This window comes from Pseudorasbora parva, chromosome 3 (genome assembly GCF_024679245.1).
Source record: "Pseudorasbora parva isolate DD20220531a chromosome 3, ASM2467924v1, whole genome shotgun sequence".
In the NCBI taxonomy this organism is placed as follows: Eukaryota; Metazoa; Chordata; class Actinopteri; order Cypriniformes; family Gobionidae; genus Pseudorasbora; species Pseudorasbora parva.
In genome coordinates, this window is record NC_090174.1 from 49,066,890 (window position 1) to 49,094,882 (window position 27,993).

General features: G+C 37.0%; 2 protein-coding genes across 2 annotated transcripts in view; both read left to right on the plus strand.

Annotated features, from left to right (window-relative positions):
- The first annotated feature begins 670 nt into the window (after positions 1-670).
- Positions 671-6,421, plus strand: bri3bp (bri3 binding protein). The gene is made up of 3 exons (XM_067439359.1): positions 671-1,000; positions 2,479-2,581; positions 2,701-6,421. Exons 1-3 carry the CDS (start codon positions 821-823, stop codon positions 3,120-3,122), a joined length of 705 nt encoding a protein of 234 aa, XP_067295460.1. The 5' UTR covers positions 671-820; the 3' UTR covers positions 3,123-6,421.
- Positions 6,422-10,755: 4,334 nt separating this feature from the next.
- Positions 10,756-27,993, plus strand: part of aacs (acetoacetyl-CoA synthetase) — a 45,928-nt gene continuing 28,690 nt past the window's right edge. Inside the window, exons 1-4 of the mRNA XM_067439360.1 lie at positions 10,756-11,052; positions 12,003-12,106; positions 14,062-14,182; positions 21,396-21,509. Coding sequence (XP_067295461.1) covers positions 10,920-11,052; positions 12,003-12,106; positions 14,062-14,182; positions 21,396-21,509 — 472 coding nt within the window. The 5' untranslated portion in view covers positions 10,756-10,919. The remainder of the gene's footprint in view (positions 11,053-12,002; positions 12,107-14,061; positions 14,183-21,395; positions 21,510-27,993) is intronic.

The window sequence follows — 27,993 nt, forward strand, 5'->3', positions numbered from 1 at the left end:
ATGTAAAATTTGTAAAATGTAAAACATATCTTTGTAATCAGTAGTACAGAAATATGTCAATTCTGTCGTGATTTACTTGATCAAATGTCTGTTTGTAACAAGCATGACAATTTTCATTTTTATTTTGTCAATAAACCATATGATGTCTTTAACCATTTTTATGAAGTCGTTGTAAGACAAGCTGAACACTTATGTTTACATATAGAATAATAATAGTATTAGTACTATTAAAATAATCTTCCATTCAAAAGCTTGGATTCTGTATTGCTTTAATGTTAAGAAGTTAAAATAGCTAGTTTAAATGCCTGGTTTCATAAAAGGGGTGGATGCAGCGGATTAGGCCTTAGTTTAGTTGATAAATGTGCCTTAGGAAAAAGAAAAAAAAAACCATTACTGTTGTTCATCTTGAGAGAAAAGAATGGCACTGATATATTTTAAAATATGCCAGTGCTAGTTGCTTTCAGTTAAAACTGCTCAAACATGATTTTAGTCTGGCACTTGATTCTTGGTTTTTATGAAGCTTTTAATTGTAATCTATATGTTTTATTCTGCGTAGAAACCTTACCAAAATCGGCTAAATTCATTGCAAAAAATAAAAATAATAGACTTTTATTTTAAAATGATATACATTTCTACTTCCGGCGCTATTAACGGTTGCAGTTACTGTAACCCCACTTGCCCGCTTCCTCGTCCATTTCCGCAGCATCATCTTCCGGCACACCACACCACTATATTCAATTTATTATAAGCTCTATCTAACCGCAGCATTTTCCAAAATTTTCTCCATTGCATTTCACCGGTAGTCAGGTCGTCTTTGAGAATGAAAGGAGCTAAATTAGCCGTGGTTTTGAGCGTGTTTTTGGCCTTCGTCCTGCTGACTGAGGCAGCGCGGAGCAGGAAAGACTCAAGCAGCCAGAACCGCTTCAGGAGGGCGGCCAGCGACTTCTACCAAACCCTCAGCAATGTCTTCGGAGAGGAGAACATCAGAGCATTGTACAAGGTAAACAAACGCGCATGTTTTCATGCTAGTGCATATTTTTGTTCGCAGGTGCATTTGATATCATATTAGAGCATGCCGATCACCAGCTGTCAGTGGCCGTGTCTCAAAAGCTTGTGAGCTGCCTACATAGAGAGAGCATTCTGTATGGACATAGTTGTTTATGTAGGTAACTAGCTTATAACGATTCATAATAATGACTGAATAAGTGATTGTAATTAATAATAATAATTTGAAAAGACAAATGTCAATCAATTGATTATGGCCATTAAATAATTTTAAAATAGAATCTGTATTTAAATTTCCTGTTTTATTTAACAGTTGTGAGCTATTGAAAGTGCTGTGTAGAGTGTTATAATATTTGGTAATTTTTTTAATGTGTATTTTTGAAGTATGTCATAGGCAAATGTGCCATGCATGACTGTAGTATACATAGTGTGTAGTTCTTTAACCTGTAATATTTTGTACATATTTGCAGATGCAGGATCGTTTATCTGATGTGCATTAATAAATGGCCATATTTAGAAATGCAATGATCTATAATGGATAGTTTAAATTTAAACTTTACTTGTAGTTTCAGCTGCACCAAAAAAAATAATGTCAGTACAATGTCACAGAGTGATATAAATCAAATCTAATATATATGAACAAATCTAATGTAAATGAAAGTGATTGTAGTTTAATTTAGATTACACGTAATTTAGATAAAATAAAAATATATGGATAGATGGATATATTTGTAAATATCATCTTCGGAACACAAATGAAGATATTTTGTTGAAAGCTGATGTCATTTCCTCTCTCAAGACCCATAAAGGCACTAAAGACGTTACAAAGCCCATCTCACTACAGTAGTTCTACAATAATTTTATGAAGTGACGAGAAGAGTTTTGTGCGCAAAACCAAAACAAAATAACGGCTTATATAATGATGGGCCAATTTCAAAACAAAGTTTTGGACATTAGGAATCAGTGTATTGATTCATGATTCGGATCGCACGTCACATGATTTCAGCAGTTTGACACGCAACCCGAATCATAAATCAGTGCGCTGATTCCTAACCGTTCAAATCTTTGTTTTGAAATCGGCCCATCACAAGTCACACATACACAAGTCGTTATTTAGTTTTTTTGCACACAAAAACTATTCTCGACGCTTCATAAAAAGATTGTAGAGCCGCTGTTGTGAGATGGGCTTTGTAACGACGTCTTTATGGCCTTTTATGGGTCTTGAGAGAGGAAATGATATTGGTGTCAATGGAGGCCTTTCTGAGCCATCAGCTTTCAACAAAAATATCTTCATAGGGGTCTGAAGATGAACAGAGGTCTTACGGGTGTCGAACAACATGAGGGTAAGTAATTTATGAGAGAATTTTCATTTTTGAGTGAACTAACCCTTTAATATTAAATGAATATCATAATGCATAAATCTTTGCAGTCTTTATTTGTTAAACATCTTTGTCTTTGTTCTATTTTTTGCAGTTCTTCTCAAAGACCACTGAGAGGTTTGTTCATGGAGTCGATTCATTTTTGGACACTCTGTGGAAACTCTGGGTGGATCTGCTTGATGTTATGGGCATTGACTGTAAGTCTGAAACACACTTATGTCAAATTATGTCTGCAATGTCATATCGTCATTGTTCGTGTATGATGCGAAAACCATGTCCTTAATTTCTCCCTCTTTGTTTTCTTCTCTCTCCTCAGCCTCTAACCTGACGCACTACTTCAGCCCATCATCCATGTCCAGTTCTCCTGCTCGCGCTCTCCTCCTGGTGGCAGCCTTGCTGGTGGCTTTCTGGTTCCTGTCCTTGTTCTTGAGTGGCTTCTTTTACATTCTTCACGCGGTGTTTGGCCGTTTCTTCTGGCTGGCCCGCGTCGTGCTTTTCGCCCTCTCGTGCCTGTACATTCTGCAGAAATTTGAGGGCGACCCAGAGAAGGCGGTGCTGCCGCTGTGCTTCATCATGGCTGTGTACTTCATGACGGGACCGGTGGGAGCGTACTGGCGGAAAGGGAGCGGACCTGGAACTCTGGAGGAGAAGATCGACCAGCTCGATACCCAGATCCGACTCCTCAACATCCGCTTGAGCAGAGTGATTGAAAACCTAGAGCGCTCTAGTGACCAATGAAGTTTTTCGACCCAGGCTAAGGGTTAGAGCTGGGGTTTGTGGAGTGGTATAAGAAAAAAGGTATTTTTTTTCCGTCCCCTTTTTCTCAGGATGTCCCAACGTAGTCAGGCAAGAATTGTATGTCACATATTGTATGGAAATTTGATAAATTCTCCAGTTGATATACTGAAATTAGTCCATTTTGTTCATCCTATTGTCGTAGAATGTATTAGTAGTGTCCATTTCTACTGTAGCCGCCCATTTTTGAGTAAATATCAGGACATTTTTTGTATACTGTGGGTCTGTGTGTGTGTGCAAGCCTTGAGTTGAGTGTGTTATTCCATTGCGCAGTGTTACGCCTACATAAGCTTTGTTTGGGCACGTTTGTAAGTGTGTGTCTGCGTGTTATTTATAAATTTAGGAAGGCAATGAATTGAGAGTTGATTTAGAAACACTCAACGTGTGTTAAGAATAGTCAGTATCACTGCATTTTTTATTGTCTCTTCTTGAAATCACCAGAGGTTACTCTGAGTTCAGGACCGATCCGCACTATCAGGGTTCGAGATGTATGTGGAAATCGCTTTCAGAAAGCAGCTAGTCATCAGATTGTGAGGATATCTGAGCAGTGTTCCTGGCAGCAAAATAACGGTGCAATCTACACTAGTATCTCTGTCCAACTTCAGCGAAGAGAGAGAGATGTTCTCATGTGCTTAAGATAAGTACGTACAGGGTAAAACCTGGTCATGCACTTTGTTCTCAGCATGAGATCAGTTTATCAGTTGTGCCATTTTAATACACTTATAGAAAGGGATTGATTGATCACGTTTTAATCCCACTACGTGTTAGTGCTGCTAAGAAAATCATTTTTTTGAAGAAAGTGGCCTCTGTAGTTTCATCCACAGTTGCATTTTGGTGATGAATGAAATGCCTGCCAACTAATTGAACCTGTGTCCTATCTTCTCTGTTGCCTCATTCAATCACATTCCTTCTTGCTCTTGCTGTTTGTTTTAGCATTTATTCCACTATTGTTTTTCCTATGTTTTTGCATACTCTGCTAAACCTGTAGCTAAAAATAATTAGCATGTTTTTTTATATATATTATTTGAACATTTAATCACGGTTTCATACATTACTGTAATTACATTTTTATGTGTTTTTTTTACATTAAGAGAAATATTAGTAATGTTCAGTCTTTAAGTATGTTTTCATTCCATAATATGCCACAAATTGTTTTAATTTTGTTACATGATAAGTACTGCTATATTTTAAGTAAATTCACTCCGGTTCAAAAGCTTGGAGGGTTTTTTGTTTAGTTTTTTTGCAATTCAGTAGTTCTAATTCAGCATTCAATAATATAAACTCGTTGTACTTTCTGTTAATCAGAGAATGCTGTAAAATATCAGTTTTTACAAAAATATTAAAGGTGCTGTATGTAAGAAGGACAGCTAGTGTTTGAAATGGGTACTGCAGTCCAAATTCAAAATATTGTTTTCCCCGGCTCGACGCTCACTCGGGTTGCCTGTTTGAGGAAAGGCAACAGGAATGAGCGCAGTTGACATTTAAAGATGAGGAGACGTACTCTGTAAGTTGACGTATTGATTTATCCCCGTTTTAATGTGCTTCCATTCATAGAGATTTTAGATGGATTCTGAGGCTTTTTAGGTCGGGTAGAATCTGCGATGATCTGGCCCAGTTTGTTTGCTGGCTTGCATGGTAGCAATACTCTGTGTTTTCCGCCAACTGGGAACCTGTGGTGTTGAAATACTATTGGGTTAACTAGCAGCGGGCATTATCGCAGACCAAAATGAAAATAGATATTCCGACACCGAGCAGACATTTCAAATCAGAAAAACTGGCATTGTTTTTTCGGAAAAATGAGTATGTGAATTCAGCATGTTTCCTAAATCTGCAAACTTACTGTGGTATTTTTATGCTTTAATGCAGTCCAAAACTTACATACAGCATCTTTAAGCAACTTTTTTCAACATTGATAATAATGTCAAAATTAAAGTTAAATAGAAAATTTAGCTTTGCCATCACTGGAATAAATTACATTTTAAAATGTTAAAATAGAAAACTTGAAATATTTCACACTTCTTACTGTTTTTACTGTATTTTTGGTCAAATAAATCTTAACGAGTCCCAAAATTTTGAACTGTATTGTAGTGATTTTAAAAACTGTGAAGATATGTTTCTTGTTTTGGATCATATTGTAAAAGTGCTTCTTTTAAAATCAATGTTATTTTTTATTTTATTGTCTCTTATTTTAAAGCTGTCATGAATTCAAAGTAAGAGTTTTTTGGCTTTTAGTCCCTGTGTCAGCATTGATGCCATCTAAACTCTTTTTAAACATTGACAAGATTCACTTTAAACAGAAACCCACATTCAAAATGTACAGTCTTTGTCTTCAAGGAAAATAGTCTAAAAATATTGATGACTCATCCTGCACTTCACTTTTTTTTTTTTTTTTACTGAACTGTAACTTGGAAATTGGTGCATCCACCATTACCAAGAAGGCTCTTTTTACTGTATAAATCTGTAAAGGAGGTTACCTGGTTTATAAATCATACCAAATAAGCACCAGCTTTTATGGAATCTGCAAATAGCAAACACATGTAATTGCAATGTACCAGCATTATTGTAAAAGTACTGGGGACAACTAAGAATAATTACATGTATACATGTTCACATGTTCAGCAAACACTCCTATATTTTAAAATTGTCATGTGTACCTTGCATATCTGTGAATGGGAAGCCACAGTAATATATACCATGGAACGTAAGTTTTATTGTTAGCTGTAATGTCAAGGAGTTTACTTGTAGAAATGTGTATGATAGATATTTTCCTACCCAAACTGGGTTTCATAATTTAGTTCTGTCCTAAAATATCCTTTACAATGTCAAATCCAACATTTTTATTTGTGGAATAATATGTTTTTTATTGTTACATCAAACATAAGGGAGATGTACTGACTCAATAACTGCAAAGACCCAGTTCTCTCTCCCATTATCTCTCCTGTTGACTGCGCCAGTGCCAATCATTGTGTTGAGGATTTTGCATCAATGACTGATTTGTATTAGAAAGCACCGAATTTTTGTGAAGTCTATACATTAACTGCATAGTATATGCCTAGATTTCTATATCAGGTTGCTTTTGTACTGTATCATTTTCACCAGGGTTGTTCACTTGTGATGTTGCTTGCTGTGGTATTATTTGCGCTGTCTGTATGCATATTTTTGTGTTTATGAAACTCAACTGATTTTCTCTGAGATTAAACGGTGGTCCAAAAATGATTTAATAAATGTAATATACAATTTGACCAACATGTCTTGGGAAATTTTTTTAAGTATTGGGACACCTTTGCAGACTGCTTCTACAAACAATTGTGAAAGAATGGGTCGCTCTCAGGAGCTCAGTGAATTCAAGCATGGCCATGATAGGTTGCCAGTTGCCACCTGTCCAAAAACTCCATTAATTAAAAATTTTCACTATTAATGACGAAACTGATTTATTTCTGTGAACCGATTCAAAAAGCCATCAAGTCATCACTATGCACCCCCCCCCCCCAAAAAAAAAAACAATTCAGTGCCATGTTATCAAGGAAACATTTAAATTAAGTAATATGTGTCAATGCATATTGAAACAATCAAATAAAGTTATTTGCATTTTGCTAATTAATTCCTTTCATTCACCTAAGTTAACGGTGTTTGTGTGCTCACAGTGTCATTAGTGGATCCTTTGTGTCAGATACGATTGATCAATATTGAGTAGCCTACATCTTGGATAAGATTCCTAAAAGTTTTGCACAAGCAGCATGCATTGCAGAATTTACATGTCTAAAGTAGCCTATATAAAAAGAATACACCTTATAAGTCTTATAAATTTATAGATTTCACAAAAAAATAAAATAAATAAATCAGAAAGTCACCTTTCTGCAGAGTCGATCGCTACATTCCTCCAAACTTTGTGTGGCCTTCAGATTAGGTCAAGAACGGTGCATAGAGAGCTTCATTAAATGGGCCTCATGGTCGAGCTGTTGTCTAAGCCTTACAATACCAAGTGCAATGCAAAGCATCAGATGCAGTGGTGTAAAGCACCCCACCACTGGACTCTAGAGAAGTGGAGACATGTTCTCTGGAGTGAAGAATCACGTTTCTCTGTCTGGCAATCCGATGGACGAGTCTGGGTTTGGCGGTTGCCATGAGAATGGTACTTGCCTGACTGCACTGTGTAAAGTTTGGTGGAGAGATGATTATGGTGTGGGGTTGTTTTTCAGGGGTTAGGCTTGGCCCCTCAGTTCCACTGAGAGAATGGAAATCTTAAAGCTTCAGCATACCAAGACATTTTGGACAATTTCATCTTCCCAACTTTGTGGGAACAGTTTGGGGATGGCCTCTTCCTGCTCCAACATGACTGCGCACCAGTGCACAAAGCAAGGTCCATAAAGAAAAGAGTCCTGACCTCAACCCGATAGAACACCTGTGGTATGATTTAGAGCAGAGACTGCAAGCCAGGCCTTCTCGTCCAACATCAGTGTCTGACCTCACAAATTTGCTTCTAGAAGAATGGTCAAAGATTCCCATAAACACACTTCTAAACCATGTGGCCTTCCCAGAAGGGTTAAATCTGTTAGCTGCAAAGGGTGGGATAACTCCATATGGATTAAGAATTGGATGTCATTAAAGTTCATGTGCATGTAAATGCAGGTGTCTCAAAACTTTTGGCAATATAGTATATATATATATAATATCATAATTATATATAATACATATATAATAAACAATGATATATATATATATATATATATATATATATATATATATATATATATATATATATATATATATAAAGTTATTACATTTTTAGGGCTCAGATTTCACTGACAATATAGTGTCATTTATATTATATTTGCTCACACTGCAGTTTGAGCTTTTTGAACCATTATAAAGACGTTGCTTCACCTCATAATTTGGATTTAGTAGGTTATGCGTGATGCAACATCAACTTGTTTGAATATTGCTTAATTTGTCTGTTCAAATGGCATCACATGAACTCTCTAAAGCTCTAGTAAGTGTCTGGAGAGGGTTAAATCATGTCTGGTCTGACACAGCCAAACCAATGGATGAGTTTAAGCAGGCATCCTAAAGGTGCATGTGCAGTTCGGAAGTTAAGGGGTTCTGTTTGCTTTGCAAAAACGGTTTGTGAGTCAATCAGTGATGCTGAAGTCCGTCCAGATCAAATGCACAAATAAAAAAAAAGATTTATGTAATGCTGGCATAGCAACTCATTGATAACCCAGAGGTGAAAGCTTGCGATGTTAGCTGCGCTTGACATTTGATTTCGCCATCATCATGCAATTTAACGTACTGTAGGCCTACATTGAATCTGTCATTCAGGTGAAGGTCTCTAAAAATCTTTTTTTCAGTTCACATTGTCATAGACACTCTGAAATTGTCTTGTAAATGGTTTACTTTGTTCAGCCAGATGCATCTCTTGTAGGCTATCCCTGGGAGAGCTGATCTAACTGCTGTCTTACAGGCTTATGTAACACCTAACGATCAAAAGGAGCACTGCGCCTTTAAGACACCCATATTTGGCTTGTATACAATGTTGTGCATTGTTGCTTTTCTATTGGTAGTGCCCAGTGGGTGCAGGCATGACCCCATTCCCATTCCTTTTATGAAAGCGCTTCTTAATATCCCATGTGGACTTTATGTCAGTCTTAATAAGATTAGATAGATAGATAGATAGATAGATAGATAGATAGATAGATAGATAGATAGATAGATAGATAGATAGATAGATAGATAGATAGATAGATAGATAGATAGATAGATAGATAGATAGATAGATAGATAGATAGATAGATAGATAGATAGCAACTTACAAAAGAGAAACAAAAGCCATTTCAATTAAATGGAAAGATTTTTTTAAAGTTTCATCACAAATAATCTTACTTTTCACCCCTTCTAAATGTAAATCAGCCGCCAAGTTTACATTGCCAATCTGTGGAGCAACTGCAACTCCTATTTCCCAAATGCTTTATACATATTGATGAAATTTGCATTGGAAATCGCAGACTCTGCAAAAGTATTCAGGAGCTCTTTATATACCATACAGCTTTCCTTTGGTGCTAACATGTTTATAAAAATAAATAGGCTGCATAAAATTCCAACAAAATGTATGGGAAATATAGTACAGTCACATCTTTCACATTTAATGTTTTTCTTTTCCCATCAGATCATGTTGCAGGCTGGCTGCAGGCTCTGGATTGGGCACACCTCTATATGATCCCTTCTTCTATTGGCTGGGTCGAATTGGCGGAACGGCTGTGTGACTTCTGATTGGCTCACTTCTCCGTCTGTCCATGTTGCCTTCTCTTGCGCTTCGGTCTCGGCTGATGTGAGACGAGCTTTTAGGAGCCAATGGAATAAAAGAAATGCTAATAGCGGAGCGGTCAGATATTCTTCCGCCAAAGCCTGACAGTAACGCTTTATCTAAGACCCTTTAAATGTCATTGGACAAGACGAAGTATAAGTTATATTGTACTTTAACAATATTGTAAATTGTAACACTTTAGAGGCAGTCAGAATTCTTAAATTTAAACAATATCGTTAGGATGTATATATATATATATATATATATATATATATATATATATATATATATATATATATATATATATATATATATATATATATATATATATATAGTTAAATACAGTTTCATGTACAGTCTGAAGTTCAAATAACTGACCGAAGACTTATTTATATTATCCATTATTTTGTTTTTTAATCCCTTATAAGTTGGCATCTCACCGTATAGGAGTTTCATAAAAGAAGTCTCTATACCCCTTATGTGAACAAATAGTTGTTTGTTTACTTGTTTTTGTATTTTAGTCGACTCTATTTGGTTCACAAACACAGCTTTAATCATCGCATAAGGGGCTGAATCTGTCTGAACGGTTCACTGACTCATTGAACCGATTACATTTTTTAACACTTGACTCATTCAAAGATCATAGGCCTACATTATTATTTTAAAGTGCAGCACCAGCCACGAAGCGCGCGCGCGCGCGCGCACACACACACACACACACACACACACACACACACACACACACACTCGAGTAACTCGTTTTTATTTATATTTACATTACGTTTAAATTAGATAATGAGCGAGCTACTCCACAAATTAAATGACAACACATAGTTACTCTAATTTAGTGGCAATTTATCCGTTCAAATTGCAATAAACGTAAAGCACTGAGTAGCCTATGATTTTATAATGGTTTATTTAAACGTTTACAGCATATCATTCTCAACGGGATGTGAGGAACGAAGCCACGTTATGATGTTTTTACGTCGTATAATAAACCAGTTCTCAGAAATAAACTGTTGAAAGAAATTAGCAGTAATATGACTTCCTTTACTATCTGAACACTCAGATACCCCTTACAAATGCAAATGCTGTTCTTAATTAAATATACAATCTTAATGAACTATTTATTATTAACTAGGCTACTCCATTGTTCCTGAGTCATATAAAGATATTTGTGTAAAAACCTTTTACAGCAAAAACCTAAGTACTACATTAGCAGCGGAAGAACATGCGTAGACGGCAGGTGTGATGCGGTTGCGTGGGGGGCGGGGCTTCCGCTACTGCTGGTTGATTATGTGCGGCTGACGCTCGGAAATGACCCATGTGTCTGACCTGCACCAATACACGATCACCGGATCGGCTCGTCCAGTTCCTATAGTGCGTTTCTTTCAGTCTTTATAGGTTATTCAGGACATACCGGCGCGTGTCATCCGATCATGTCTAAAGACACGGAGGCCAACAGCGAGGAGATTATGGAGTCAAAGGTGCTCTGGTACCCGGACTCTAAACGAAACACTCAGATGGACCGATTCCGGACTCAAGTGAACCGGGACTTCGGGTTGAATCTGGGTGAGTAGAGCCAGGCTTGGCTAGAATGAAGGCAGACTAGTGTATCAGCTAACAACAACACCCCATTCTACAGGAAACAAAGCATAGTACTATGGTATGACGATAATCCCATTAATAGCTCATCCTGGGATTGTCATGGGTTAAGTCATGGCCACATTTGAGCAAAAAACGGTACTTTAACCATGATTTCAGATGCAACTTTTGGCCCACAACATTTTCCTCCAGGATCCATTTTGTGTTTTTAACTCTTTCAATTGCTTAGCAAAGGATCTTTGGCCACATACTAGTCGTTCATGCATCCAATGCTTCTCAGTGCATTGAGTTGCATGTATAGTAAAACCAGTATTTCAGATCAGACAAGAAATGGCTCTTTCACACCATACAGTAAATGTTTTCATAGTGTCATAATGTGCATGCATAATTATTATTCCTGATACACTAATACTTCCTCATTTGGTACTAGTGAATCTGTTCATTCTTTAAATATTTATTACAGTTTTCATAAATGTACTATTCCAGTTCCAGTGTAAAAACTTGTTTGACTACTACGGTTAACCACTAATCTAAATATGGCATGGACATGTCATCTTTAAAGTCTATACCTTTTTAAAGGCCATGCCATATTCAGATTAGTAGTCCACTGTAAGGTTTTTCAATAGTTATTTAATAGTCAAAAATAACAAAAAATATTTTTTTGTCAAATACTACATTAACGAATTAAAAACCTTAACGTTTGACCAGATATCTATGGTATATATATATATATATATATATATATATATATATATATATATATATATATATATATATATATATATATATATATATATATATATATATATATAATATATTAGACAAAGTCCTGTTCTATATCATCACTAAACTAAATTAAATAATGCCATGTATTATCTCTAATGGTACCTTCAATAAATGTCTTTTTTATTTTAAAGCTAACTATAATGACCTGTATCAGTGGTCCGTGGACAGTTATCCGGAGTTCTGGGCGCAGGTTTGGACATTCTGTGGCATCACCTGCTCAAAGATGTATGAGGAGGTTGGTTTATTTTTGCTACCTTTTGGCCTTCTTTATGTGTACGTTTTCAGATTTAAATATAAAGATATTTAAAATGGTTTTATGCTAAACATTAACTAGGAAATGATTTGTTATTTGTTATCTATTTATGTGGAGCTATACGTACGTGCAATATAACAGAGAGACAAATTCATTAGTCACATATGAATCATATAACCTCATCCTAATTAGTCAACATTTATGAATTTATTACAATTTAGTACTACTTTCTGAACTACTGCTGACAGTATTTAAAGCGTGTATATCTCTGGCGGAGAGGGTGTGTTAAGGACTTTTCCGTCTAATAGAGCTGTTGTTTTACTTAAGGAGTGTCATACGATAAAATATAATAAAATTACACAGTTTATATGGCTTTCTATTTACATCATTCCCAACCATTTTATTTTGACTACATGCCCTCTGTTGGTTATTTGCTGACTCAAAGTTTGTTTTATTTGTTGTATGAAATGGTTTTCCCAAAAATGAAAATTATTCCATAATTTATTCACCCTCATGCCATCCTAGGTGAACATTGAGTTGTGACTTTCAATAATTATGTTAATGTATATCCTGGCTCTTCTCAGCTTTGTAGTGGCATTGCGTTTTTAAAGCTCCAAAAAGTGCATCCGTCCATCATAAAATAATCCATACTTAATAAATCCTTTGTTAATAAATGCCTTCTGAAGCGAAGCAATGGGTTTTTGTAAGAACAATATGCATATTTAAAACTTTATCAAATATAATCACTGGCTTCCAGCAAAAGCCGTTTGTTGAATTATGAGTATAACTTTCATTTTGAGTCACCCATTCCTTTAATTCACTAACAAAATTAAGTTTTCTGAAATTGGTAAGGGTGGGTAGCCAAAAGGTTGCAACAGATTGGCTAAGGTAGTTAACCAGTAGTCTTCTCTCAAACCAATCTCGATCGCCCCCAGATGAAATGTAAGTGGACATTGACAAGCTAAACAATCAGATTACACTTCAAGTAATTTTAGGCTGTTTTTTTTTTTATCATGCTGATGTTATTTCAAGTGTTTGTTCTTTAAAGGACAACTCCAGTGAAAAATGAACCTGGGGTAATTAACACATGGATACAGAGTAGATCGTTCTCTGAGATGCGTTTTCATGAAAACTGAATTTAAAGAGTTTTATCTCTAAAAACAGATGATCTTATAACGCTTGTCTATGGGGCACAGGGTAAATGAAATGGAATCACTAGTTAATACCACTAATAAGCCTCAAAAGCCTCACACTAACACGATAGCATAATGAGGGTCCCTACATGCTAACCGAAGCATTGAGAACTTTGTAAGTGTACAAACAACTTCAAGAGGAGATTGGAGCTGCAACTTTAATCTCTACTTTCCATAACCGTTTATTTCGCAAAAAGTTGTTGATTAGGCGGGAGTGTGGGCGGGACCTTGATATTGCGGCTCAACTTCGTGCTCATTGCTGCGCAGACTCGAGACCCAAAATGTCATAATTGAACAATGGCGGCTTTTCGGAAGAGAGTGTAGGCACGTTGTCCATCTTTTTTTCAGTCTATGGGCACCAGCTACAACTGCAGTGTTTGAGGGTGGGTCAAAGTAGATTGGCATTATGCAAATATGTTACATAGGTAAGGTAGGTATGTAACAGGAAGTGAGACTAGAATTATTGATGACTCATTTCGGCAGTTCAGAATAAAGTCTTTCTTTAAGGAGACAATACATTTATTTGTGTTGTGTGCTTTAATCTTTAAAATGTTGCAGACCTTTTACATTCACAAACAGCTATATTACACTGCATGAAAGGTAATATTTGAAAAAGCATAATAGGGCTCTAAATACTATAATATATAAATAATATTCAAAAACACTCAAAATGATGCATAGATACTAGATAGAAATGAGAACTATGTGTATCAAACATGTGACTCTGCTCACTCTTTCTTTTAGGTGGTTGATGTGTCTAAAAAGATATCAGATGTACCCGAGTGGTTTAAAGGCAGCAGACTGAATTATGCAGAGAACCTGCTCAAACACAAAGACCAGGACAAAGTGGCTCTCTATGCTGCAAGTAAGTTTAGAAACAGTCACAACCAATCTCTAAACTCCCCAAGTTTATTCAGTGTTACAAAAAAAACATCGTTTTTATTTTTATTTTTTCAAACGGTGTAATTGACTATGTCCATGGTAAGCCCGTTTTCTGCACTGTGCTAGTTCCGTGTCTCCCGTATCACACGTTTACTTCTCACATCTGAAATTAAAATTTCATATCCATTTATCTTCTTAATCTACTGTTAAAAAGGTTGGGGTCAGTAAGATTTTTTTTTTTTATGAATGCATTTATTCAGCAAGGATGTAGTAAAACATAAGTGACAGTAAAGACACAATGCTATAAAATATATAAAACTTAAAAAGGCTTAAATTCAGTTACCATCAAATTTAAGGCCATATAAGAAACATGCTTTAAGAAAAGACTTGATTATAACTTCAAGTTTTAAATTTGGAAGGAAAAATAGGAATTGCTAGCCTAGACAGGGTGTCCGCGGGGTTTTAAAAAGTATTAAAAAGTGATAAATCAAAATTGTCAAATTTAAGGCCATTAAAAGTGTTAAATGTGGTCTCAGAGGTATTATTTTTTCCAAATTAGGTATTATTTTTTCAGACTATCAGGTGTCCTATTCTAAACTGAATTTCTATCTGCGTTCGCGTTAGTTCGTTTAAATATGGACTTTAGCATATTTGGGCACATAATCAAAGATCTTTCGTCTCCGTCTCAACGTATGTTTGATGCTGACGTCATATTCAGCGGTCGCTCAGCATCATCTCAGAACACTGCGCGCTCAACAGAAGTGGCTGGCTTACGTTTTATTTTAGACTTGCTTCAAGGCATATCTTCAACGACTATCCTCATAAGATCAATCTTAAATGATTTATATAAAGTCTAAAATGAACAAAAAGAGTTGTGAGAGAATGAGGCGCGATCCATAGACAGTAGTATATAAACAGTGAGATCCGCATGTCTGTCTGCTCTTAAAGGGGCAGCAGCCAATAAAGCTTCCTGTCAGTAAAGTTAAAGAACAAAGGGAACAGAGAAAATGACTCGCTGCTCTTGACTGAATAACTTTTGTAGCTTTAATAAGGATTAACTATTCAATTTATAGTTTATGCAGTGGAGACTGCATGTAACTTTGATAACTTTATTAAATTTCTGTATATTTCCTAACTGTTAAGACAGGAAGGGCAGGAGTAAACATGGTATTTATTATGGGTTTATGTTAGCATTGTTTTAAGTTTACTTAAATTAAAAACTGTTATATTTTTGAAGCCTAATAATAAATGTAAAATGAAAAAAATCAGTAGCTGTATTAATATCAGTAATACTGGCCTTCATTCATAAAAAGATGCCATTTAAACAAGTATTTAAAATATACTGTCTTTGTGTTGTTTCTATATTATTTTGATTAACTGTGAAATTATTATATTAAAAATATATTAAAAACGTACAAAAACATTTCTTTTTTTATTGCGACTAATCACAGAATAAATGTGTGATTAATCTAGTTAAAGTTTTTAATCGATTGACAGCACTAGGTTTTAGTATTTTGTTAAATTCAACAACTTATCACAGCTATAGAAATGTAATATTTGGCTCAGGTTTTGTTGTTGGGAAAAAACACTAAATAATTGAATTGCTGATTTACCAATTATTAATTGAAATCAAATGTTAATGCAGTAATGCTTCTCCTTAACCAACCTTTGTGAATGTTGAGATCTATTTTACTGTATCAGAATAATAACTTATAACCTCCTTATTAACTTATAACCTTATTTCCTCCTGGTGTCAATTCTAAATCTATTCTTTTTTGTATGTTATATATGTCAAAATCTGTGTAAATAATAGAAAAGTCGCTGATTAACACCTGCAATTCAGTGTCGTGATGGTTTTAAAAAATATTCTGAAGGTAGTAAAAAAGGTATTAAAAAGTAGTAAATTTAACTTAAGGATTGCTGTATATACCCTGCTAGAAATCTAGACACATCCTAGCGGCAACCAATCTAATCTGCCCGCGAGTGTCGTCTAGCAACTCTCAATACACTTCTGAGCTGGTAACGGCAAACTCTGCCGAATTGCGTTTGCGTGCTTCTAGTAAACACAGAAACTGGCGAACGGCGGTCTTTGGAATCAGCTTTGACCGCGACTCTGGAAGACTTGGAGTTAAGCTTTTCTCTGAGAAAAGAACAAAGAACGGCACTGAAGTCATTCTTAAAAAGGGAAGATGTGTTCTGAGTTTTGCCGACCGGATATGGCGAAAGTTTAATCTTTCAACTAGCTCTGTTTCACCTTCGTTGCTCTGGTTGGTGTAGCGCTATCCTATCGCGTGCAGAGGGAGTTTGAAAGACAACCGTTTATCCCGCCCCTCGGATTGAGCCCTGTCAATGGTGAGTTTCCAGACCAAACATCTTGATGTGGGTCTGGCTTTGAGGGCTAAGGAATTGCAATATGACTGTGATTTATTAAACTTGAAAAGGCAATCATTTTTATTAAATTAAATGTGTGCACTGCTCGTTTTAAAGTATATACATTTCTGCATTCTACAGGTTTCAAAGCAGATCAAAATCAATGAATACCACAGATTTATTCTGAATGGTGATTGCTAATGATGTGCTGTTGATGTATTATGAGTTCATGGTGTTTATTTCACCTGCAAACTCTATAAATGTACCGTTCTAATAAGCACAGCTGCTTTGTATACACAGATTACCAGTGTAAAGCTTATATTTCTGCTGTTCTGTAAGTGCCAGCTACTGTTAGAGAGTGAATTGAAATCATTTATAATTTGAACTTTAAAATACCAAAAGTTTTCATGTAATAAATGAAAAAAAAAAAAAAAAGTCTCCTATCCCTTTTTTTCTGATCCGAAAAATGATCTGATCTGTGACTCATGATCCATAATGTGATCTGAACCGTGAGTTTTGTGATCCGTTAAACACGAAACGATCGTTCATTATTTGTTTAGTTTTTTTACCTCGTATCAGACGAATCTCATCTAATATTCCCAATGCCATTACTATTACTTCCGTCGAAGAAGGTCAAAAACCCGGCGCAATCATATATATGTATGTGTATATAGAATAGATAGATTCCTCAGTAGTGCCTGTGCGGATGGCACTTATCGGTTGAATGAAGCATCTATGTAAATATATATATAATCGTTAAATATAGTCGTTTTGTGTCTTAAGACATTGTGTCGTCATGAGCCATGATTAATATGGGTTCCTATGTCTGTTTTTTACTCTTATAGTGATTGATGCTTCATATGCTGAGGGTTTTATAATGTAAATGGATATATGTCTATAATATTTATGTACTTTCAAGAAATTTCAGTTCTGCATAATTTGCAGCTGTGAACATTATGTTCAGTAGTTTCATTGAGCAACTTCTAGCCTCTAGCCTTCTAGAAATCTAGCCTACCAAGCTAGACCCACATCAAGACTATCACCTATCATGTCACCATTGACAGGGCTCAATCCAAGGGGCGGATAAACGGTTGTCTTTCAAACTCCCTCTGCACGCGATAGGATAGCGCTACAACCAACCAGAGCAACGAAGGTGAAGCAGAGCTAGTTGAAGCTAGTAAACATGTGAAGATTAAACTTTCGCCGTATCCGGTCGGCTAAACAACTCAGAAAACATCTTCCCTTTTTAGGAATGCCTTCAGTGCCGTTCTTTGTTCTTTTCTCAGAAAAAAGCTTAACTCAAAGTCTTCCAGAGTCGCGGCCAAAGCTGATTCGAAAGACCACAGTTCGCCAGTGTCTGTGTTTACTAGAAGCACGCAGCGCAACTCGGCCGTCATTGTGTTAAGCCCCGCCCCCCCCAACTGTATTCACGGTGTGATTGCCCTGACCAGAGTTTGTTTTTTACAGCTCAGAAGTGTATTGAGAGTTGCTAGACGACACTTGCGGCAGATTAGATTTGCTACCGCTAGGGTGCGTCAAGATTTCTAGGCTACTGGAAATCTCCACTGAAGTCATAATGACATAATCAGATTCAGTAGACCTGAATGCAGTGGCAGTAATCCAGACGATCTAAAAACTGATAACTGTGATTCAGTCCACACTCTCAAACTGCACTCTCAAGCAATACTATTTATCTAAGACCTACAACAATTTATGACCGTAATCCCTGGTTGACAATGCAGCTTGTTTTTGTTAAACCTTTCATTACACATTTTATTAACTATATCTCCATGACCAGATGAGAACAAATGTCTCTTGATTCAAGACACGACTCTGTATCTCTGCTGATCTCCTTGAGCCATTGTTGGTTTGACCTTCTACACAAATGGCTTCTTTAAAATAGCAACAGCACTGTGTGCATATGTGTTTGTGTGTTTTATCTTTAAAGATAAAATTTGTTGTTGCAGACCTCTGGCTAATGTAACACTAAATGAATTATGCTATCTGTAATTTGATTTGTGGTTTTATTGTCCATGTAGGGGCTGGATGCACATTGTTGTGCTTTTATATTGTGATTGATGTCCTGGTGCGGTCCAGGACTGAGCGGATGTAATTACCAAAGTGGCATCTATCAGAAATGTACCTGCGTCATTGGTTTGTGTATTCGTGAAACGGGGGCTTATTAACCCGAAAGGATTCTGATTAAAGTTAACACTTAGGCTGTGTAAGTAGGTATTTCTTCTGAATAAGTAATTACATCACAGCTGCTAAAAACATATATTCTATATAGTATGAATGTGTGTAATATGAATAGCTTTCGAATGTACTACATTCACCATGCTGCCGTTATCATGTGACCTACCAGCATCAGTTGTGTCTCTTTATTGTCGTTCGTAAATCTTGTGGCCTCATGGGATAGTAAAGTGTCCATAGTATGCACACTTCAGATTCTGGCTGGAAATAGCAAGTCACCCAGGTACTTTTTGCCTACTTGAGTTGACTACGATAATTTACCAGTTGCACCAGTCACAGATTTATTATCACAGAATTATTGTTGCCCATTAAAGTTAGTGTGTTGATACTTACTGATAATGTTAAGCCCAAGATTGATTTTATTATAATCGCCACTTGCCACTTCCTATCAAAATGCTGACATTTGGGCATTATTGTTTAGCTATCGATCTATGTTTTTCAATTTGATGCAGTGGTTTTCTCTCAATCGGACTAACAGTTTTGAAGATATTTGCAAATGTTTAAGTGCTAAATTGCCGATGACAGCCATATTTTTTTGAGATACGCCAATGTCCTCATAGTCAGACATGGCACCCTGGACAAAGACACTGCATGCCAGTTTTCATGTCAATCGGACTAACGGTTCTGTGATTATAGCCATTTTCCTGATTCCCCCCCCCCCCCCCCCCGTTATAATGCTACAAAGTGGGCAATCTTCAATTTTTGCTAGCCTGACATGGTCATACTCAATTCTAGTCAGAATATGAGTCTGAAACTGCTCCATTGGGCTGTGATTATGAAGCGTGTTTCAACCGAACCAGGAAAGACATCAATTGGATAGACCTTTGTAGGTCTATCCAATTGATTTCTTTCCCGGTTCAGTTAAAACACGCCTCATAATCACAGCCCAATGGAGCAAACCAATCCGAGCAAGGAAGCGACGCATTGTCAAATGTCAACAGCCAGAGCATAACTGCACTGTGTTGCCAAGTCCACGTTTTTTTCCGCGGTTGTTTTCTATGTCCAAGGGTTGAAGCGACTACTATGTGATATATAGACCCAGGAGTGCGAATTTTAGCAGGTAACCTTGCCAAAATAACACACAATTTACCCCCCAAACGCCATTTTTCCCCCGGAGAACCCCTCGAGAAGCTATTGTTTAGGGCTAGTAGTTGGCGGATTTTGTTGTAAAAACTTGGCAACCCTCTCTGTACACGCGCTGGAATAAACGATCTTTGCCGGTGTTGTAAAAAAATAATATAATTTATTGATACACAGAGTACTTACCCAACATGATCATCATCTTTGAGAGAAATTATGAAGGTGAATGCAGATACAAACAAGCTCTCCGTTTAGGATTCGAGTAAATATAATCCAAGCTCCTTTGATGACGTGATGATTACGTTACTGTTGATCATCTGTCCGTCATGGTCTAAAGCCCGCCCTGATGATTTCATTGGTCCGAACAGTTTCTGTTCGGGGATAATTACTCCTCTATGGAGCAAGGCCAGACCGAACTGCCCGTCCTAAAAATGTTGTGGGCGGGGCTAAGTTCGGCTGGCATCCAGGCACATTTTTTCCCCATGTGACCTTAAATTGAGTTCATACAAGTGTTCCTGATTTTAACAAAAATATCTTGTTCCGTTCATGAGTTATAGCCATTTTTGTAAAACTGGCTACTAAAAAATTAGCATTTGTATTCAGTAAGGATGCATTCAGATGATCAACAGGGTCAGTAACATGTTACAAAATATTTCTATTTCAAATAAAAGCTGTTCTTTTGAACTTTCTATTCAGTATAGAACCATGAAAAAGATGTATGTTTTTTTTTTACAAAAATATTAAGCAGCACAGTGGTTTACAACATTAATAATAAAGAATGTTTATTGGGCACCAAATCACTCTTTAAATGCTATTGAAGTTAGAAACGTGTATACAAATGTCGTATGTAATTTTAGGGACTGTCCTTAAATTTGCAAATATCGAATGTCCAATGCTTAGCCAACTTTATGCCAGTCCCATCAGATGCGATCTTTGTTTGAAACTATTTTCACTGCTGAAATAGAACAAAAACAGTCAATCACTGTATGATGAACGTACATCTCTGCTTTGTTGTTTATGATGCGATGACTAATCTGAACACCTCTGATTGTTAGACATTGCATTCATAAGCTCAAAAATAGAGTGTGATTGCTTATAATGCGCAACATGATTATAACCGATTCCTTTTGAGAAGACAATAAAATTCAAAACTGTCTAGTGGGTGAGAGTGGCTGTGTTACACGCTACAGTGGAATTTAACCCTAACCATAACTCTATAATAATTACATGTAGTTAATTAATATTACCCAGTACTAATTTGAGTAAATACAATGTAAGTTCATCACCTTAAAATATAGTCTAACTGAAATTTTACTGACCCCAAAATTCTAATGGTAGTGAATGATTATTATTGATATGATCATGATTATTATAATATAATTTTTTTTTTTTTATAAAATTGATTCTATTATTTTCTTTATTTATTTTTTTGCCATCCTGTCTTTTTAGTCTGTTTGAGATATTTTCACTTAGTGATTTTTGTGTGTGTGTAGCTGAGGCGAAAGAGGAGATCGTCAAGGTGACTTTCGGAGAGCTGAGGCGGGATGTCGCTCTCTTCGCTGCCGCCATGAGGAAGATGGGCATCAAAACTGGAGACAGGGTCGTAGGTGAGCGTCACCTTCTTTTCTCTTTCAATGTGTCTCTGTATTAGTGCTGTGTTTTCTCAGTCACCCATATTTCACCAAGATGTCAGTAGTGTGATGAGGAAATACTTGGTCAAAAACAAGAAAATCTAACTCATTGTTTTATATTGCATCAGGTCTGGGTGCTCTAACCTGTTTATCCAGCCCTCTTTCTTTGCTTATTATTCTGTCCTCGTGAATTTGTCTTTATGAATATTCCAACTTTGAGAGCAAGACAGTCGCTCCTAAAATCGCAAACTTCCTTTTTCTGTCTTGGTTCTGGGGCTCAGCCAGAGCCATTCATGGCTATAGATGGAGACTAAGTGTAGTGCAGTTTTACAATGGCGGGGGTAATTAGTCTTTTCAAGCAGTTTGTGTTAAGGTTTAAAACTTAAGTGCATTCAGACATTTCTAAGCTGAAGCTGGAGGTTGTTTGGAAGCTCAGATGCCCGATATGTCTCCGCCCTCTACTGTGACAGCATGTGTGAGTAATGGTGTCTTTATGTGGGTGATGTGAGAGGGGAAAAATCGAGTGTGTAATCGCTGATGTCATTCTGCTGCCGTTGGGTTCATTATCTGCAGTGCTGATCATCTCTGACTTGTACTGGCTGTAAATGGGAGGAGGCCATTTCAGTGACATGCACTCATTGATTTATTCATACAAGCCCCTATAGAGTAATAGCGGGGTATGAGCAAGAGGGTATAGAATTTTTTACAGTTGTACTCTATGTCTATAGAGACATTTAGGATAATTTTATGAATGTCTTTGATTTCTCATGACTGCATAACATACAGAGACAGCACGCTGAAATAAACTATCTTAGCCGGTGTTGTAAAAAAAAAAAAAGATTTTAATGATACACAGAGTACTTACCCAACATGATCATTATTTTTGAGAGAAATTGTGAAGGTGAATACAAACATATACAAACAAGCTCTCCGTTTAGGATTCGAACAAATATAACCCTTTGATGACGTGATGATTACGTTACTGTTTATCATCTGTCCGTCATCGTCTAAAGCCCGTCCTGATTATTTCATTGGTCCAAACAGTTTCTGTTCGGAGATAATTACTCCTCTATGGATCGAGGCCAGAACAAACCATCTGACCTAAAATTTTTGTGGGTGGGGCTAAGTTGGGCTGGCATCCAGGCTAGTATGCGGAAGTCCTGTGGGCGAAAATGCCTTGTTGATGCTAGAGGTCAGAGGAGAATGGGCCGACTGATTCAAGCTGATAGAAGAGCAACTTTGACTGAAATAACCACTCGTTACAACCGAGGTATACAGCAAAACATTTGTGAAGCCACAGCACGCACAACCTTGAGGCGGATGGGCTACAACAGCAGAAAACCCCACCGGATACTCCACTACAAATAGAAAAAGAGGCTACAATTTGCACATGCTCACCAAATTTGGACAGTTGAAGACTGGAAAAATGTTGCCTTGTCTGATGAGTCTCAAATTCTGTTAAGACATTCAGATGGTAGAGTCAGAATTTGGCGTAAACAGAATGAGAACATGGATCCATCAGGCCTTGTTACTAGAGGTCTTCACGGGGCACCCGAGACCCGTGGACCCGGGATCCGACCCGGGACCCGTACGGGTCCGGGTCTATTTTTTAAATGGTCAGCCGGGTCCGGGTCGGGTCCTAATCTATTACTTCGGTTCCCGGGTCTGTTAATGTTGTAGCTTATGTAATACGTCAATCGGACTCGGAGAACACCTGGTCGTGAGAGTCAGCGCGGCTTGTGTGTTTTGTGTAACTTACAAATTGCTAAATTAGGATAAGAAAAGTGTGAGCCGGGAAATGAGGTTTAGAAATACACAACAACAACAAAAACACAAGCGCTCTCTCTCTCTCGCGCGCGCGCTCTCTCAGCCTTTTAGAAAGCGGGCAGATTTAATGCATGCGCGTGGTAATAATGTACTCAAGAATATGTTTCAAATCAGCAACAAGACCTCAGGTGAACTGTCACATAAATGTTTTCTGTGATGCTCAAATTGTGTAAAAAAGGCTCATATTTCAGGTTGCTCCAGCTGACGCGCGAGTGCAGTCTCAAGCGCGTGTCATGTTTCTATGGCAACCCGAGCTTCCGCAGACCGCAGTGACTGTAATGACTTTAAAAATAATATGAATGAACCGTCTTGTTTAATCTTAAAGTTCTGCTAGTCAGACTCAGAGAGATTATGGCAAATAAATAATGGTAACGCAAGCGGCCATGGCACTAAACGAGCAATAGTTATTAGTTCAAAAGGGCAAACAGTCAAAGTTATTATGCGAATTAACTCATAAATCCGTCACTGTTAAATAAAATTGACTTTTACAGCTGAAATGAGTGAATTAAGCATGCTTGGAACAATTAATGAGGAATATTGTAATACATCACAATCAAGGTACAAGGGAGACAACGGCTATATCGTTAGGTAGGCTGACTGAGACAAAGTTATTTTTCGCAGCTTGTTCATTAACTTGTTAACAGCAGTAACGTTATATTGTGTAATATGAGACAATCGGGTCCAGTCGCGTCTGTGTCTTCCCGGCGGGTTCGGTTCCAGCTATCAAATAATAGACGGGTCCATGTCGGTTCCGGGTAGGGATGCACCGAAATGAAATTCTTGGCCGAAGCCGAAACCGAATAATAATGAAATGCTTGGCCGAAGACCGAAGGCCGAATACCGAACGCGGTGTTTCGCATTTTTTCCATTTATTTGGCAATTTTTTTTTACCATTATAATAATTAAATAGTAAAAATTTGCTTTTTACTATTTTGTGTTGCTTTTCAGAGAAATAAATCAAATAACAAAAATACAATTTCAAAATATTTATTTAACACTGAATTTTTTTTAACATTCCAGCAGATATTATACAAACTAAGCACAACATAACTTAAAATAAATAATTAGTAAAATAAAAAATATTTTTTTATTTGGCCATCTTAGAAGCCCCCCTTCTTGAATAGCCTATGTTAGGCCTATAACTGACTGCTGAAAGAATGTAACTCTGTATGTCTACAACATCAAATGTGCATTGAATAGTGCAAAAAATGTGGATGAACCCACAACAAATAAATAACTGTCTTAGACATAAGCCTACTTAGCCTACTTCTTCAGGAAAAGTGGCAGGTTCTTCTTTATGAAAAGTAGCTTCTCTGCTTTCTCACATGAAAGTCGGTTCCTCTTCTCATCGATGACATGAGCACTAAATTTCAGCACTAAACAGTGCTTCCACACTGCTGACATGTTTGCTGCATAAAGCACGCAGCTCTCACTCTACGTGGGTTACTTTTTGATCGCGTCATTAAAAACGTCATTGTTCGGCCAAAATTATTCGGCCTTTTTACTTATTCGGCCGAATGCCGAAAGTGCTTTTTTTGGCTATTTTCGGCCGAATAATTTCGGTTGCCGAATATTCGGTGCATCCCTAGTTCCGGGTAATATATTTTTGGCATTTTTCGGATCTGCACGGGTCCGGGTCCAGTTTTTTAAATAATAGACGGGTCCGGGTCGGGTCTGTGTTGAACATTGCGGGTCTCTTCGGGTTCGGGTGCGAATTTTTGGACCCGTGAAGACCTCTACTTGTTACCACTGTGCAGGCTGGTGGTGGTGGTGGTGTAATGGTGTGGGGGATGTTTTCTTGGCACACTTTAGGCCCCTTAGTGCCAATTGAGCATCGTTTAAATGCCACAGCCTACCTGAGCATTGTTTCTGACCATGTCCCTTTATGACCACCATTTACCCATCCTGCTGCTACTTCCAGCAGGATAATGCACCATGTCACAAAGATCGAATCATTTCAAATTGGTTTCTTGAACATGAAAATGAGTTCCATGTACTAAAATTGGCCCCACAGTCACCAGATCTCAACCCAAAAGAGCATCTGTGGGATGTAGTGGAACGGGAGCTTCATGTCCTGGATGTGCATCCCACAAATCTCCATCAACTGCAAGATGCTATCCTATCAATATGGGCCAACATTTGCAAACAATGCTTTCAGCACCTTGTTGAATCAATGCCACGTAGAATTAAGGCAGTTCTGAAAGCGAAAGGGGGTCAAACAGAGTATTAATATGATGTTCCTAATAATCCTTTAGGTGAGTGTAAATTGTATATACACACATAGGGGTTTGACAAATGATACTGAAACACTTGCAAAGTAGTGTTGGCGGTTTCATGCCTATATGCATGGCCTGGTGGCCAATCTTCACAGATTTTACATTCCGTCAGTAAGAGGGGAGTGTAAATGTTGAATTAGCAGAGTAATAGCAAAGGCACAGCTGTGCATAACATATTGCAATCGACAGTTAAATTGCAATTTAACTGTCGAAGCAAGAGGAAGCTCTCTGAGAGTGATGTCCAGGTTTCTACCAAAACTATTTGTCAATAGCTTCACAGTCAACAGTTTCAATAGTCATGGTCGGGCTGCTAGAGCTGAACCTTTGGTCACACGTGCTAGTGTGAAATGTCAGTTCCAATGTTGCCAACAGAGCTCTGACTGTAGACAATGTGTAACATGTATTGTTCTCTGAGTCCACCTTCACTGTCTTTGCCACTTCCATGGGAGTTATGGTATGGAGAAGCTACAAAGAGGCTTAACACCTAGAGACTGTTTCTGCCCAGAGTGAAACACATTGTGGATCAGTAGTGGGTTTTGGCTGCAATATCATAGCATTCCCTACTGTGCTTGATGGGTGCATCAATTCCAAGGACTACGGAACCATTCTGGAGGACCATGTGCACCCAGTGGTTCAAACGTTGTACTCTGAAGGGGGTGCCGTGTATCAGCATGATAATGCACCAAGACATACAGCAGACTTTTAACAGAATGGTTTGATGAACATCAAAGTAAGTTAAAGATCTCCAATGTCCTGCAAAGTCACCAGATCGCAGTCAGAAAATGTTTTTCTCTGCCAGAAAATGGCTTAAAATCCCTCTGGCCACTGTGTGTAAAGGATTCGTATCTGTCATTGCCAAGAAGAATTGATGCTGTACTGGCCGCAATACAATACGTTGTTTCAGTATTGTCCAATCTGTTTTGTTGTTTCAGGTTGTCCAATCCATGTATGTATGTGCGTATATACACACAAACTTCCCTTAGCAGGACAATAAAAGTCCATTCATTTCAATACAGTTTGTCAATGATATATAAAAACAAAAGTGATAATAAATCAATTTAGATAGCAAGAAAGGCTGTGTGTGTGCGTGTGTGTTTATTTAGCTGTATGAATTCCTTAACCACTGTGACGTTTTTATAAGTAAGTCTACGTGGACGCAAACATGACAGTGTGTTGATAGAGGTGTGTCTGTTTTTTTGCGAGTGTGTGTTGAATGAAGTAAAAACCTAGATGTTTACAAAGGCTGAGTGTGTGGATCCTGTTAGGGTGTGCGGTTCTGTGGGTTCATATATAACGTGTTTCTCTCTACTAAAGTGTCCTTGTCTTTCTCCTTGATTTACAGCGTGTGTGTGTGTGTGTGTATGAGTAGGAGTGAATATATAGCCACTTTGCAGATGAGACCGGGCCTTATTGCCGCAGTATCATTTAGCTAATGGACAGCATTTCTTTTCTGTCTCTTTCTATCTTCCCACTCCCCATTTTGTTCAATACACAATATGATTCACATTTAAAACGCATATTTTGGAAGGTGCTTTCTTACCAAAGTAATTTTTTAAAATATTTATAGTTTAATTTTATAGTTAAATTAACATTTGTGAAATTTATGTCTTTGCTTAAACTTTATTTTAAATGCACAATTCAGGCTTTTTCTTTAGTAAATTTTGATTGCAACCTAGCCATGCCAATCAGCTGCAACTTTACTTCTTTTAGCTCCAGATTTGTGGTAACTAAACATTTTTGACTCCACAAGTCACTTTAGTCTAGTATATGGAAAGTCTTTTGAATTATACTTCATTTTTTTAGTAAAACTGCAACTGTATATAATATATTTACACTGTAAAATATTATTTAGAAAAAAAATTACCTGGTTGCTTTAAAATTTTGAGTTCATTGAAATTCAAATTTTGAGTTAATACAATGAACATGTTTTGAGATTTGACAACCTTTATTAAAAGATTATTAAAAGATTGTGTAAGCATATTGGGTAATTGTGTGTGTTTTATTTTTGATGACGCAGTGAAACATGCCAAATAGTGCTATTTTCATGATTTATGTGGTTCAGAGACAATAATATTTTGAGTTTCTATTTATTAAACACATTTCCTTCATTGTATCAACTCAATTTTTTTAATTTCAATAAACTCACATTTTTAAGGCATCCAGGATACTTACTTTAAGTTAAACCAACAAAAACCACCTGTTTTTTTTTTTTCTTTTTTCTTTTACAGTGCATTGGTTCTCTATTTTGCCAATGAAAGCACAGTATTTTTGAAGATAATTTAATATATTGTGCCTGCTGAATGCTCACTAATATAACTTGCATTTCTTAAGTTATTCTTGCACAATTCAGGTGATCA